The sequence below is a fragment of the Abramis brama genome (genome assembly GCF_963993115.1).
Source record: "Abramis brama genome assembly, chromosome: 19".
Classification (NCBI taxonomy): Eukaryota; Metazoa; Chordata; class Actinopteri; order Cypriniformes; family Leuciscidae; genus Abramis; species Abramis brama.
This window is the reverse complement of record NC_139981.1, coordinates 5,832,131-5,848,250: the sequence shown is the minus strand read 5'-3', so window position 1 is coordinate 5,848,250 and position 16,120 is coordinate 5,832,131. Positions and strand designations below refer to the sequence as shown.

Sequence of the window (16,120 nt, the reverse complement as noted above, 5' to 3'; positions counted from 1 at the left end):
ATACTTATTTGCAGCTGTATCATACAAATAAATAGTTAAAAAATCATAAATTGTGATTTCTGGATTTTTTTTTTTAGATTATGTCTCTCACAGTGGACATGCACCTACGATGACAATTTCAGACCCCTCCATGATTTCCAAGTGGGAGAACTTTCAAAATAGCAGGGTGTTCAAATACTTATTTTCCTCACTGTATATATATTTTTATTTTATTTTAATGCATAAAATATACACTACCATTCATTTAAAGAATGAAAAAAATAAATATTAAAGAATAAAAAAATATTTTATTCAGCAAGGATGCTTTAAAATGATCAAAAGTGAGAGTAAAGACTTTTAGATTGTAACTTTCATATTCACTTTCTTTGCATCAAAATAATGAGATTCATGAAAAAAGGTATTACAATTTCCACAAAAATGTTAAGCGGCACAACTGTTTTCAACATATATTTTATTTTATAAAATGCAACCTTTTTTTTAGACCATTATATATATATATATATATATATATATATATATATATATATATATATATATATATATTTTTTTTTTTTTTTTTTTTTCATAGTGACATTATTTTATATGAAATATAAATTGCACTTCCTTTCATTTATGCTGATTTAATACCCTTTAAAAGGCAGTAGTGTAGACAGCAGCACTGCAGTTCACTAGGTTTCGGAACATCTTTGGAAAAATATGTCACAAACACTCTCTTTTGGGACAGCCCTGCTGCCACGGCAACGCTGAGTGACAGACAGCTCTGAGGTCGACAGCAGCGGTGGCAAACATTCCCCAAGTGTTTGTCATTTAAGTGAATAGGTGTGGAAAGAAAGGATGGGGTAAGAGAAGCGAGGAAGGATGGCTGCCGTGATTGAGAGGCATGAAATGGCTGAACCTGTGAGTGAAAACACACACATTAGTGTTCCCTTAGTTTTGATTTAACTCCCCTCCAGATAATGTACAGGTCTAAGAGGTCAGCATCGGAGCACAAGGGTTATCAAGTGAGAGAAATGTGTGTGCAAAGAAATGTGGACTAGATGTATAGAGTGCAACAGTGTCTGCACACTTTTCAGCGGCACTGGTTACGGAAGTATTTTTTTCATTAATTCCTCCCATAGGGATTTCAAAAAAGTCTGTTAAAAGGGTTATAAGCCATGAACCAAGCCAATCAGCTACGAGGTGAATCACAACATTGCAAACTTTGATTTGTAGCAAAAAAAGTATTTGAAAATTGAACAAAAGATGATGTACTTAAAAGCTTTAGTGAGGGAAAGAACTACAATCCCATGATGCATTGCGAAACAGCATAATCAAATTAAAAACGATGTAGTATTACTCATTTAAAAATGTTGATTATATATATATAAACAGTATATAAAAACAATATGTTTTAAGTTTATTGCAAAATATACATACTTATTCAAATAATTAAGTATCTTGACAGCATAGAGAGATCGACTCGATTAAGTCATATGCAGTGCTTCATGGGAGTGGGCGGAGCTAAAGAGATATTTTGGCATGCTTTGTGCAATTTTTTTTAAATATTTTAGTGACATTGCTTTGTATGAACAATATATGATGGCCGCCTCACAAGCTCAGCTTTGTATGTTATGTTATATTGTTTGCTGAAGAGATGCTATTCGATGGCGAAGATCTTCTATATCGGGCTTGTACAGACGGCAGTCTGAAGAAGAAAGATTCAGAGGAATTGGTGTTTAGTGCCACTTTATAAAGGCAGAGACCCAACCACCATTAACGCTCTTGAACACACTTGCCATGGCTGTTTTCTTTTTCTGCGGATCTCCCGCCGCCCCTCCTGCCCAACACTTTGAGGATCACTGATTTATGCTGATTTAATAAAAAAAAAACCTGTAATATATTAATTAGAATCACCATTGAGAATAATGGGAATTATTAGATTATTAGGAGTCATACTGAGGAGTCTTCTCCATTGACATCTATTCAAACAGAATAGCTTTTCTTCTCCCTAGTCAGGATCCATACTGTTTTACTCTTTTTTTTAGCTAACCTTGAAGGCTCCCCCTGGGACTCTGCCCAAACATTTCTAAAACGTCCCCTACCATCTCTCTTCGTTGCTTGCCACACTAAAAGACAGGGAAAGACAGATCGAGAAGGATGAGAGAGAAGTAATGTGAGTGGTGTTAGTGAGGTGTGTGATAGCTTTGGAGTTCTTGGATGGGTTTTTAAATGCTCCAGACTTCTGACAGCTAAATGGATCCTGAGTAAAGGGTGTGTGCATGTTTTTTTTTCTTTTTTCAGGATGCACAGTTTGTGTCGGGTGGAATATTTTATAGCACATTCACACATGTGTGTGAGTGTTTGCCGTGGTGTTTATTTGATTAATTATTTATCACTTCGTCACACACATTGTCTAACAGACTGTTTCCCGGAATTGACAAATTAGACCCTGGAACACTATCCATTCGTGACCAGTCATTGTCCACTAGTCTTACCTCACCCTGATTCCTGGAGGCCACAACTCCCTGCTGGAACATCCAATGAAAGCAAGGCGAGGCCTGTTTAATTAGTTGACTGGGTCAAGCTTCACATGATAGACCATCTTGGTCAACCTGTCTCATACCAGTGTTGAAATTCACTCTTCTAAAATTTTTGCAGCTTCATTCATTCATTCTTTCATTCATTCAAACCACAAATACTGTTTAGAGAGTATATATACAGTATGTATATAAGTATTATTGCCAATTTAAACTTACATTTATGTAAGTTTACTGTGTCAATAATTAGCCATTGATGTCAAAGATTATGATGTTCTCTGAAATGGTTATCAGTTCAAACCATGCGTCATGCATGTTACTGGCTGAGTCATGTGATGCTGTTCTAAAAGTGTGAATGTGCTTGTGCATGCTTGTATACAGTATGTATTGTTGAACTATAAGGTGATGGAGGCAAAGGGTACGCTCTCCTGAAGCGTGACAGATTTAACTATAAATCAGATGGATTAATACACACTGGCCCAAGGTCTCTCTCTGTGTGTGTGTGTGTGTGTGTGTGTGTGTTAAAACTAGAGCTGGACTTCCATCAGTCTCTTGTTCTGTCATCAGCTTTGATAATAATGCACTGCACTGAAACCAGAGAGTGAGTAAGAGTAGGAGAGAGACTTTTATGACGTTTATGGTGCAGTAACTTGACTGGTTTTACTCATAATATGATACCGGTAAACTTGTATGATTTGTACATTTTATTCATATTTATATATTTGACATTTTATGCAAAATTGTATATCAAAGGAATAAATTTATATATAAATATTCATACTAAATATTTACTGTATCTATAACAAATATGACTTTTTTCTGAATTTATTTATTTTATTTAACTATTTATTTATTTATTGCTTGATTTTTATTTTTGCCAGGCATTTCTGTTTTGTTTAGGTGTGTGAACTGTTTTTAGAGACTGGTGGAAATTTGTGTTTCACTTAATTCATTTGGGGTCAAATTTTACGCAGCTATTTTTTTGGCCAATTTGCTTTGTCATGTTGCCTTTGGTATGAAAAATCCTTTATATAGAGTCCCAAATAAATATTTGTCAGAATGCTTCCACCACTTAATTTACTTCCTGAAATTAATTGGATACAGAAGGGGGAATTTATAGCTTGAATGGAGTCCTCGATTGTTGCCGACAGCACGCAGAAGCTGTTTTTACTATTTTTCATTATGTGTTGAGCTTCTGTTTTAACATTGTTTTTGGATTACCATTTTCCTGTCTGGCACTTAACCCTGTGTTGTCATGAATGTAGCGCTCATTTTTTGTACTGGTGTGATCTGACACAGTAATACACACAGTCTTTATCAGTAGCGTTTGATAGCTCTCCTGAGGGACTGACCCAGTGTGCTCTCTGGAGTTTTATCCATGGAAATGAGCCGACTGGATGTGCCCTAATGTGCCTCTGTGGAACACACTCACACAAAGGCCTCTCTGTATGTAAATGTGCTGACTAGAGCTGGAAGGTATGATGATACATAGAAATGTGTCAGCCAGTAGAGGTTCTGCTTAACGATTTATACCATGGTAGATATATCCAGGTGGCAGGAAAGTACGGAATCACTAAAAATATAATTCAGAGAAATTCAGCAGGAAATTGCATTCAGGCAAATGAAGTTTTCTTAATAGTTTTTTGTAGTTTGTTACAAAAAATTTTAAGTTGTAATTTGATTATATATGGAAAATTATATACAAATTAAGTGCAGATTAAATTCAATGTATATTTATCTGTTTAAAAACGTACTTTTTTTTAGAGCCCGACCTATATGGATTTTTGGGGGCCGATGCTGATATTAGCGAGTAAAAAACCCTGATATCGATATATCGGCCGATATTATTTATGTGTATATTATAATACAGTAGCAATATTATTTATGTGTATATTATAGTACAGTACCAGTCAAAAATTTGAACACAATTTCCCATTTGTGTGTACAAACTTTTGACTGGTACTGTATATAGAATACAGTATACATAAACAGAATAAATATAAACACATTTTTTGCAATGATCACTCAAATGTGGTGATCAAACACTTTTTAGAATTTTTTCCCCGAAAAGGGAACTTTTTGGCCCTATGGATCAGCGGTATGTCTGGAGGAAGAAGAATGAAGCATATGCTGAAAAGAACACTCTGCCTACAGTTAACCATGGTGGCTCGGTGATGCTCTGCGGCTGCTTTGCATCCTCTGGCACTGGAAACCTGCAGTGTGTGGAAGACAAGATGGACTCATTAAAGTATCAGGAAATCCTAGGACGTCATGCCGTCAGTGAGGAAGCTGAAGCTTGGGCATCATTGGACCTTCCGACAGGACAATGAACCCAAGTATACCTCAAATTCCACCAAAGCTTGGTTGCAAAAGAAGTCCTGGAAGATTCTACAGTGGCCATCACAGTCACCTGACTTGAACCCCATAGAAAATCTCTGGTGGTATTTGAAGAAGGCGGTTGCAGCACGCAAACCCAAGAATATTACTGAACCATTGCTCATGAGGAATGGGTTAAGATTCCTCAGAAATGCTGCCAGAACCTGGTGTCTGGTTATATATCTCGTTTGCAGCAGGTCGTAACAGCAAAAAGCTGTTCTACTAAGTACTAAAGATGCTTGCCAGTAAGGGGTTGAATAATTTTGAGACTGCAGAAGTCATTAAAAGTTGCATTTTTGGAAACCACTTGACACATTTGTTGTGTTGAGCTATTTCAATTACTTTTCTTTGATTTGTTCATTGCAAACTGCTGAAATTCTGTACATTTTGCCAATAAACCTGATTTGCAATGGGGGTTGAATCATTTTGATTACAACTGTAAAGTGATAAAATTACCACTAAAATAAGTGTAATTTAAATAAAAAATATAAGGAAGTTTTTAAACTTTTTGAAGTATGGGGACTCACAGATAAATGTACATTGAAATCTGCACTTAATTTGGATATAATTTTCAACTTATTTAAACAATTTAGAACACTTGCCAGAATGCCATTGCCTGCTGAATTTCTCTGAATTGGTATTTTAAGACAGTGATCCTTACTTTCTATTCAATTTCCAATTGCGGAAAAAGGCGGATCGGAGCATCCCTAATCGGTACATAAAATCACAGACGTCGGGTGATAAGAATTGTAACTCAAACATCGTCCCGTCCAAATTGGGCTAAAGAGACCTTTTTTCAAAAACACAAAAAAATCTTATTGACTAACTGTTTGTTGTGTATTATATTTAATAGCATTAGTTTAGCACCACACTGATGTCAGATCAATTGTAAATAGAATCGCCTGTGCACTTTGTGGCAGTATTTGTGTTCTATATGCAGTTGCTGCCTTTGCAGATGGTTTGACGAAAGGAAGCTCACTATGTTGGGGAACAGAAACGTGTGTATATGTGTGTGTGTGTGTGAGTGTGTGAAACTCCTGATTTGAGCGGACCCTCACAGGGATCAGATCCGCTCTGACATTTAAAGTCATTTATGGTTGGGGCACAGTAAGTCACTGAAGGGGGTTTGGTCAGATTAGATTATGTTGACTCCTCAGGGGTCTATCAAATGGAATAAACTCTGTATTGCAGGTCAAATTATGCATGGAAGTATGCTCACATAAAACATGAGGAGAAACAGATTTGCACGGATCACCCGAAGAGAGACCTAACATCGCCTATACAAGAAAGAAACATTCAAATCAATCATTTATGCTGCTTACACCTTTTCTCCCCTGCAAACACGGCTCATGGTATTTACCTCCTCTCTGAACACATTAGGGAGGGTACCATAACTCATGCTCTGGGGGGGACTAACCTTTTTCAATAGCCTATAAACAAATTAGGGCCCCTGTGCTTCAGTGCCTGTGCTCATTAGTGGAGAGGAAACTCAGGCGTTAAGACATTACGGGCACACGGATGAAGAACGGCTTTAGACGGAGATTATGACACAAAGCCAATTAACAGCCTCTTTGATTTACAGTTCAGCCCTATTAATGAAACACCCGCCATTAACACAATGGGTAATGAATTCGAGGCTGTGAATCATGTATCAGAGTTGCAGTCGTGGAACATGTGCGGTTTATCGCCCGCGTTCGAGGCGAAGCTTTCGATGGGGCTAAGAATGATGATATCTGCAGGATTGTACGTGTGACTAAATGACAATGAGATAACGTAATACAGCGCTTTCCGGATTAACTGTGGTCTTCATGTCTCTGTCTTGTTATTAATCATGCAATAATAAAATAGATTATCAATTTGGATTTTTTTGCTGGCCCAGTCGGTGAGTTGTGTTCTGTCAACATTTTCATTGGAACTGAGGCAAAATTGAAAAGTTTTGCTGTTTTTAGCTGCTTTAAAATAAACTGTCAGAATGATTAAATTATTATTGTCATCAAACAGTAAGATTATATTAGAAGAATGGCAAATTTGTAAAAAAATTGGGGTTGGAAAGATTTATTAATGTTTTAGTCTTTAATGGTGACCAAAGCTGCAGTTATTTTTTTATTTAAAAAAAACAACAAAAAAACAGTAATTTTGTTAAATATTATCAGATTTTAAAAAAACATTTTTCTATCTGAATATATGTTAAAATGTATTATTCCTGTGATGGCAAAGCTGAATTTTCAGCATCATTACTCCAGTCTCCAGTCACATGATCCTTCAGAAATCAGTCTGATATGCTGATTTGCTGCTCAAGAAATATTTCTTATTATTATCAATGTTAAAAACAGTTGTGCTGCTTATATATTTTTTTTTTCAAGATTATTTGATGAATAGCAATTTTAAAAGAACAGGATTTATTTGAAATAGAAATGTTTTGTAACATTAAAACACTTTTTTGCAACATATTTGTTTTGTAACATTAAAACGAACGAAAAAACTCTTACTGGCCCCAACCTTTAGAATGGTAGTTATTACGGTAAAAATGTTTTTTTTCCTCGCCCAGTTTCACTCAGAAATGCATTACATTACAAAAGTTAAATGGGTGTTAATGTCATTTCATGTTGTCAGGATACTTCTGATTTCCTGTTAAATATGTCTCAAATGGACATCTCTGCATCATATCTAAAGGCATAGTTCACCTAAATGCCACGCCCACACAGCAAAGTGGTAGTTGTGTAGCTGTCAATGCTACACAACTACCACATTGAAAGCTCTCAGATTTTATTAAAAAGCTCTTCATTTGTGTTGTTTTAATGTAATTATAGAATTTTAGTCTGATTCTGGGGTAATCAGAATTCCAAATCCTGACTGACAAGAGGAGGAGCTGGGGATGGAGGAGGGTAACTGGCTCCTGAGAAACGCGATAGCTGCTGATAATACTGAAGGAGCTTATATATGTATACAGTGATAGGCGTCGTATTCCTATATGTAGAGGATCAGCTTGACTAACGTGACAGAACTGACGCTACGCTTGATTTTTGGGTGAACTATCACTTTAATTGCAGACTTATCTTGGCAAATCTGAGGACATTTGCAATCTGTTCTAAAACTCTACTGGAGTTTTTCCTCTCTTTTGTGATAATTCTTTGTTATGGGTGATCCCACTGCTCTTCTAAGAGTCATTGTGTGTCCGGTTTAAGACGCTGCTTTTCATTGTTTTCGAATGTGTTTCTCTGAACTGCATGTGTGTGTTTGTTTGTTTGTGTGTGTGTATATGTCTCTCTATTGCAGTACAACATTACAGTTGAGATGATTGTAATAAAGTTGGCGGTGTGATGGTGGAGTCGTGACCCCAGGCCCCTGTGGGCCCCCAGAGGAGCTTTTGTGTAGTCACAGGGGCTGAAAGTCTATTGATCTATCTAGGGATGGATGCTCTCTTTGAGCTGATTTACTGGCCCCAGCAGCCTGCTCTCCAACAGACCAGGAGCTACATAAAACACTTGACTGCCAGCATCTCTACACAATCACATCTCATACTCGCCCTCTCTCAATCTTTCATTCTCTTTCTGTCTGTTTTTCTCTCTCTCTTTTATCCGCACACAGTTTAGCCACGTATACATGCATTCCGTTGTAATTTGTAAGTTTCATTAATGTGTATTTCATTCATATACTGTATGCACTAACCAACTAAGTTTCAGGTATCATGTTACAGTAATACAGTGGCATTGGAGAACCATACAAATACTTTGATATATGAATGTGGTAATCATAAGTACCATAGTGTATATACACTACTGGTCAAAATGTTTTTGAAAGAAGTCTCTCATGCTCACCCAGGCTGCATTTATTTGATCATAAATACAGTAAAATGGTAATATTGTGAGATATTATTTATAGTTTAAAAGAACTGTTTTGTAATTTAATATATCTTAAAATGCAAGTTATTCCTGTGATGGCAAAGGCACGTCACATCCAGTGTAGACAGCCTCAAGATGACAACTGTCACTTCCGGTGTAAGATCCTTAAAGGGATAGTTCACCCAAATCTTTTTAATAGGCTCTATGCACAATCGGTTTGGAACAACATGAAGGTGAGTAAATCATGACAATTTTCTGACAATTTGGGTGATCTGTCCTTTTAAGGGTGTATGATCTCAGAAATACTACTTACTGAAGGTTTATTTTATTTCTATCACTTATAAAAATGGCTTTTTTTGGATATGTCATGGACATTTCAATGAAAGCCAACGTTCTTCTTTTGTGTTTGACAGAAGAAAGTCACACAGGTTTGTAACATGAGTGAATAAATTACGACAGAATTTTCTATCCCTTTAAAGGCTTATGATCTTAGAACTAAAATAAAATATATAGTATTTCTGTCCCTTACAAAAAAAATGCCAGCAATTTTTGGTCCTACTGTGTGAAACCCATGATATTCATTGGGATACCATGCACATTCCATAGTATATGCATATGAGAATCATTCAGTATTGCATAATATATCAAAGAACCATTATCCACAGTGCTTTTTCAGTTGCGTTTTGTTTATATTGGCTTCAGATCATAAATGATTATTCAGTAACATACAAGTAGTCCATATGACTCATGCACTATATTCCAAGTCTTCTAAAACCATGAAATCATCAGTGAATGACGTTCCACACACAAAGCTATGGTGTGGCGTCAGAAGACTTGAAATATAGCTCATGAGTCATACGCATTACTTTTATGGTGTTTTTTTGTACTTTTTAGAGCTTGACAGACTCTTGTCCCTATTTGCTTTTCTTGTTGTGGAGAAGAGCAGCTTGCACATTCTGCCTAACATCACATGTTGTGTTCTGCAAAAGAAAGTCAATACAGGTTTGGGACGACATTAGAGTGAGTAAAAGAATGACAGAATTTTCCTTTTTGGGTGAAATATCCCTTTAGGCTGCTCACAAATGTTCAGGTTTCTGTTTGTGCTTCATTTTTATCACATGTGGCAGTCTGACTTAATGTTGTTTTGTCCAGGAGTTTGTGTTGTCCGGTCACTGTTCAACATGAGTTACATTCTCTGAAATAAAACGTTCTCGCACTTGCTGAGATGGCCTGTGACTGCGAGAGAGAGATAGATGAGCCCGCAGGCACATTGCTCTTGTCAGTTCTTCTCGGCTGTGGGGTCTGTTAATGTGCGGTGTATCAGTCAAAAGCATAATACTGGCCTCACCGAGGCCTAAATAGCATCATTTATCAGCCTGAGCGAGAGAGAACAGAGAGAATGTGAGTGTCACTGCTTTACACATACTCACATAAAACACACATACATACTCATCACATACCAACACGAAGACTGTTTCAATACCTTGTGAGCTGCCTACATAGTGTGCTTCCCAATGCTAAGCAGTGTGACTGTTTCCTTCTGAGGACAAATTGAATGTATAATTTACAGATAATACAATACCATAATGCATTGCGACAGCTGGAATAATCCATGGATTATTTTATTCCTCCAAAGATGGAATGAAGAAATGTTTATAAATATAATTTAAATTAAATGTATAAAAATATAACAAATAAAATATGATAAATGATATTAAATATGTTTAAAACACATTATACATATAATTATTTTAATACAAAAAGGATGGTTTAGAATACATTTAAAAATAATACATATATTTTTTTGTATTATGCATTTTTGTGCTTAAGGTTGCAGATAACGCAATCCTGTAATACAGTACTTTGCAAAAAGTGAAAATTATTTTATTTTAATACATTTCATAATTAAAAGTGTAGTTAAAATTGTATATATTTTTGTGCTTGGAATGTCATGTTGCATATAATGCAATCCCATTATGCATTGCGACAAGTGAAAAATATCTATCATTGATAAAGCACAAAGTTATATTATAAGTAAATATAATTTATAATAAATATAAATATAATTGTAATCATATATTTGTAATAATTTATAATCATTTAATACAATTTACTGTTTTATTAATAGAAAAAAATATAAACAATTAAAAAACAATAAATTAAAAAAAAAAAATAAGACAATTTTAAAAATAATTATTTTAATTAATTTAAATAAAAATCATTTAAAATGTATTTAACAAAAAACACATAACAAATAAATATTGGGTATTTTTATAGCATTTCTTTAGTTTTTATTTGAGGATCATGTTGTTAGCTTAGAGTCATGCCAATGCCAAACACTGCTGAAATCCTTCGTCAAGGCAGCTCAGTAGGTTTTGAAACGGAGCCACGGTTTGTCTTGCAGACTGACTTTTACACATTTCTATGTGTAATATCATATTTTTTTTACTCATATTAGTCTCTTTTTAAAGGTGACATATTATTACGGAAGCCCTGAACCGCAACGTAAAAAAACCCAAAAAACATTCTAGCATTTCGAGATTAAAGTGTGTCCATGAAATTTCAGCTCAAAATACCCCCCAGATCATATATTATAGCATGTCAAAGTTGCCCCTTTTTGGGTGTGAGCAAAAACACGCAGTTTTTGTGTGTGTCCCTTTAAATGCAAATGAGCTGCTGCGACCCGCCTCCGTTCAGAAGAGGCCGATCCTTTACACGAGCTTCGGATACAATAACAAAACACGTGAATCTCAGAAATAACCAGCAGAGTGCAGCCTTACGGAGAGACTAGAGAGATTGCAACTTTTAGACTACACCTGGATGTTTCTGAATGGTTAGTGGATACATGTAGTTGTTGTTGAGTTACATTGATTCATCTCATCGACTTGCATGTACCGTCATGTTTAACTTTTACACAAGTTGACACAGTTCCCTGAGGTCTTTATAAGACAGCTGTGACTTTTTTTTGGTCAAATAGTGTTCTGTGCTGGTCTGAGCAACCAATGACCAGTTTGCTGCTTAGCTTGAACTTTTGCCATTGCGTTAGAACTGGTTACACTGTTGTCACTTGCGAAAACCAAATGGCTGCGATGTGGGTGGAAACGTGCAGATAAAGGGGCGGTAATATTATAATAAGATCCCCTTCCTACGTCAGAAGAGGAGCGAAATCTGATCGGCTTATTTTTGGACATGCTTGCAGAGAAATGCTTACTAAAACAACTGGGTTGTCACTTTTCATGTTTTCTTGGTTGGTAGATGCACCGGGGATCCGATTATAGCACTTAAAAACAGAAAAAGTCAGATTTTCATGATATATCCCCTTTAACATATCCCACAATCCCTTTATGCTCAGACACACATCACTGACCCAGAACAGCCATTTTGTTACCCAGCATTCCTTCTCCTGGCCACACACAATGGATCCCTGCACCCTAAAAACAGGAAACAGAGAGGGGGAAGTCTTTATTATTAATAAGTGTAACGTAAAATGCTTAATTTGCACCGTCTTCAATCAAATTATTACTCAAACTGAAAGCAGCAGAATTTGCATAAATCTCATTATAAACAGAGAGCGCAGTTCATAAATCCTCCCATTAATTAGAGATGTTTTCACCTCTTTCACACAGTATTGTGTATATGAATAAATGTGTATTTGTGGCCTTATGGTTAGAGAGTCAGACTTGTAACCCAAAGGTCACAAGTTCGTTTCTCTACTGGCAGGAATCGCTCCTCGGGCGCCGCAGTGAATGGCTGCCCACTTCTCTGGGTGTGTGTGTCCTCCATGGCTTGCAGTGTGTGTGTTCACTACTCACTGCTAATGTGTGTGCACTAACTTGGATGGGTTAAATGCAGAGGACAAATTCCGAGTATGGGTTCCTTCACTTCACTGTATGTGTGCATGTAGTTTAAGTTATTGACCTTTGTGGTTCCTAGATGTGTCTGGATATGAAAGAGGTGCTTTGTATAGTTTGACCAGAATAGCTGTATATATTGATTGCTATGCATTTATGCGTTTTGTAGAGGTTTTTATTCAAAGTGGCTTTTAAAGTACAAATTTCATCCATGGGAACTGAACCCACGGCCTTGGTGTTTCTAGCACCATGTTCTACCGTACCTATTTATGTGAGTGCATTTGAATGTGTGTAAAATAACATATTCTGAGTGTGTGTGTGTGTGTGTGTGTGTTTATGGCTGTGGAAGGGATTCAGCCTGATCTGTTTGTTGGTCTTTCTCATTATTGTAGGATTTGCAGCATTAGGCTTCTGTCAGCAGAACTAAAGCTGGAATGAGTCAGGGACCCCCTCGCCAGGTGTCTTCATAAACGCACACCTGTTACCAGACACACAGACTCCATGTGTGTGATGTATAAAGAGCTTAGCGGGTGTCATTGTTGCTTCTGGTTATATTGTAACAGGTTTTGGGATACTGAGACTGTTTAAGAGAAGGAATGAGAGAATAAAGAGGTGAAAAAACTCATTTATAAGGGTTAGTTTGTTTAGATTTTGATTAATGAGAGATGAAGAAAGAATGAAATATTAAAATAACTGCTTTTCAAGGTCAGAACTTTGCACTTGATTAAAATATCTGAAGGAAGGTTCATTTAAAGGCACAGTTCACTCAGAAAGGAGCATTCTACCATTATTTACTCAGCCTCACTCATGTTGTTTCACTCTAGCTTCAGCTTTTTTACCTGCAATGGCGTTTTGCTTTGTGGGGGTTGGGCGGAAACTGACAGAACGGCAGTTTCTCTCAGTTTTTCCCCTCCGTTAGGTCTAAAACACTGTGTTCGTGTAGCAACTCTCCGTTGGTTTGCGAGCTGAAAAAAACAAACTCTAGTCAGGCCAATCACATCGTGTATAGAGTCGGTGGGCGGGCTTAACATAATGACGACAGAGTTGTGAGTCGACGGTTCAGTTGTGAATTCCCTGCTACTTGAAAACAACGAAGAGCTGCTGTTGCTGGCGAACAACGGTCTTTCGAATCGGCTTTGGCCGCGACTCTGGAAGACTTGGAGTTAAGCTTTTCTTTGAGAAGAACGGCACTGAAGTCATTCTTAAAAAAGGAAGATGTGTTCGTTGTTTTGCCGACCAGATACGGCAAAAGTTTAATCTATCAACTAGCTCCGCTGGTGGGAAAACGCTCTGGTTGGTTGTAGCGATATCCTATTGCGTGCAGAGGGAATTTGAAAGACAACCGTTGATCCCGCCCCTCGGATTGAGCCGTGCCAATGGTGTGTTCCCAGACCCAACATCTTTATGTGGGTCTGCCTTGTCAGGCTAGTGTTCGTGGTCATCCAGTTTTAAATGTTGACTAAATACACAAGAGGTTTTTCAGATTTTCTGTTGAAATGTTCTCTCCATATTTACGATTCTTTGCAGCCTTTAGCCACTGCCAACAACGCTCTGGATCGTTCACTGGAAAGTAACTCACTCCCTCTAAACATTTAGTCTTTGATTTCTTGCACCCAGGAACCAATACAAGTCGAAACCATTATGATTAAAAGTTTGCTAAGAAGTATTTCCTACTAAAGAAAAGCGGTATTTGACTCTGGTAAGTGTATTCATAGCAAACTGGTGGGAGTGGCCTTGGACCGCAACATGCCCAGTGCATTATGGGTGTTGAAGTTTTTCTACCTTCTCTGTTTTCTCTAGTCAGGTAGCACCAATGTAATTTGTTTTGCCTATCTACTGTAAAAGCAGCCAAGCTTTATTGAAAGCCCTTTTTGCCAGTGGTGAAGTACCACTTTAAGTGAAATTCAGCTTTTCATAATATGACCCCTTTAAAATGTAATTTTGTCTTAAATGTCATTCATTGTCTCTGTCTGTGTGTTCAGGCACGTCCATTACCCAGCTGCAGGCGGTAGATCCGGACGGTGAGCCGTTGATTTTCGGAGTGGTCGGGGAAGAGGCCATGCGGTACTTCGCTGTGCAGGAAACGACTGGGGTGGTGTGGCTGAGACAGCCGCTCGACAGGGAGGTGCGGAAAACCATGAGATGAATGACTGTCCAACTGGAGCTGACACTCGTGATATAATGCTGCTGTTTGTTGTGTGTTTTTTGTTTTCGTCTCTTCAGACTAAGTCAGAGATGCAGGTGGAGTTCTCCGTCAGTGACAGTCAAGGGGTGAGTTAGCGATCATCTATCTATCCATCTCTGTCCACCTTTTTATCCATCCATCTGTCTCTAAGGTCTATGCAACCTTTACTTTTAATGTTCAAAAATGTACGATTTTAAAGATAAGAAAAGAGAAATGAATACTTTTATTCAACAAAGACATTAAAAATCTGCATATTAGCATGATTTCTGAAGGATCATGTGACACTGAAGACTGGAGTAATGATGCTGAACATTCAGCTTTGACATCGCTGGAATAAATTACAATTTAAAATACACTAAAATAGAAAATTGCTGTTTTAAAATGTTATAATATTGAAAAATATTACTGTTTATATATAATAATTACAGCCTTGTTGAGCATATGACTTCTTTCAAAAAGATTTTAAAAATTCTTACCGACCAAAACTTTTAACACTTGATGAACTTTTCTTTTCTTTTTATAATTACTATAGACTTTTTTTTTTTTAAATATGAGATTCAGTGTAGAATTAGTAGAACGTTCTCAAAAGCCTCTGCTATTTGATTTCATTTGATTTTTAGGTCGTCAAGGATACAGTGAACATTCAGATCGGAGATGTAAATGACAATGCTCCAACATTTCACAACCAGCCGTATGCCATTCAAATACCAGAGGTAATGTACAACACTTCACTTCTTAAAATCAACTTGCAATAGCATTCACTTCATTTTTCTTTCATGATGTGATCTATTTCTAAGTCAAACATGATATTGGGTGTTTGATGTTTTATGCCCCCAACGGCGCCTTCCAGGCAGCGAGGGGATGGGTAGGTTTAAGGTTGAGGGTAGGGTTAGCTGCCTCTAAGGAGCCATTGGGGGCTTAAAACACCATCGAGCCATGATATTGAATGAGAAGAAATGTTAGTTGAGTTATTAATTTATTTTATACATTTTTTAAATTTAGTTTAATATTATTTATTTTTAAATGAATTCATTTTTTCAGCTATTTTATTTTAAATAATATATTTTATAATACATATTTTATCATGTTATTTATGTATTCTTTTTTTTAAATAAAAGATTACAAAGATAAACCTCTTTTTAACAACATGAACCAATGATTTGCATTAAGAGAGCAAATAGGGTCAGTTTTATTTTCCTGATATCTTATGATCAGACTAATTTAAATATTTTGGCTTGAATTCCAGAAACAGTGTCATATGTTTGGAATGCAGATAATGTTCTTGTATTCTCTTTATTTAGTTATTTCGCTCTCTGCTTTTTTCTCCATATTCATCACCCCCAACTGAGA

At 36.6% G+C, this 16,120-nt stretch overlaps 1 protein-coding gene across 1 annotated transcript in view; it reads left to right on the top strand.

Moving 5' to 3' along the window:
* cdh23 (cadherin-related 23) overlaps positions 1–16,120 on the top strand; it is a 232,804-nt gene that overhangs the window by 39,652 nt on the left and 177,032 nt on the right. Inside the window, exons 4-6 of the mRNA XM_084093482.1 lie at positions 14,568–14,710; positions 14,809–14,856; positions 15,391–15,483. Coding sequence (XP_083949608.1) covers positions 14,568–14,710; positions 14,809–14,856; positions 15,391–15,483 — 284 coding nt within the window. The remainder of the gene's footprint in view (positions 1–14,567; positions 14,711–14,808; positions 14,857–15,390; positions 15,484–16,120) is intronic.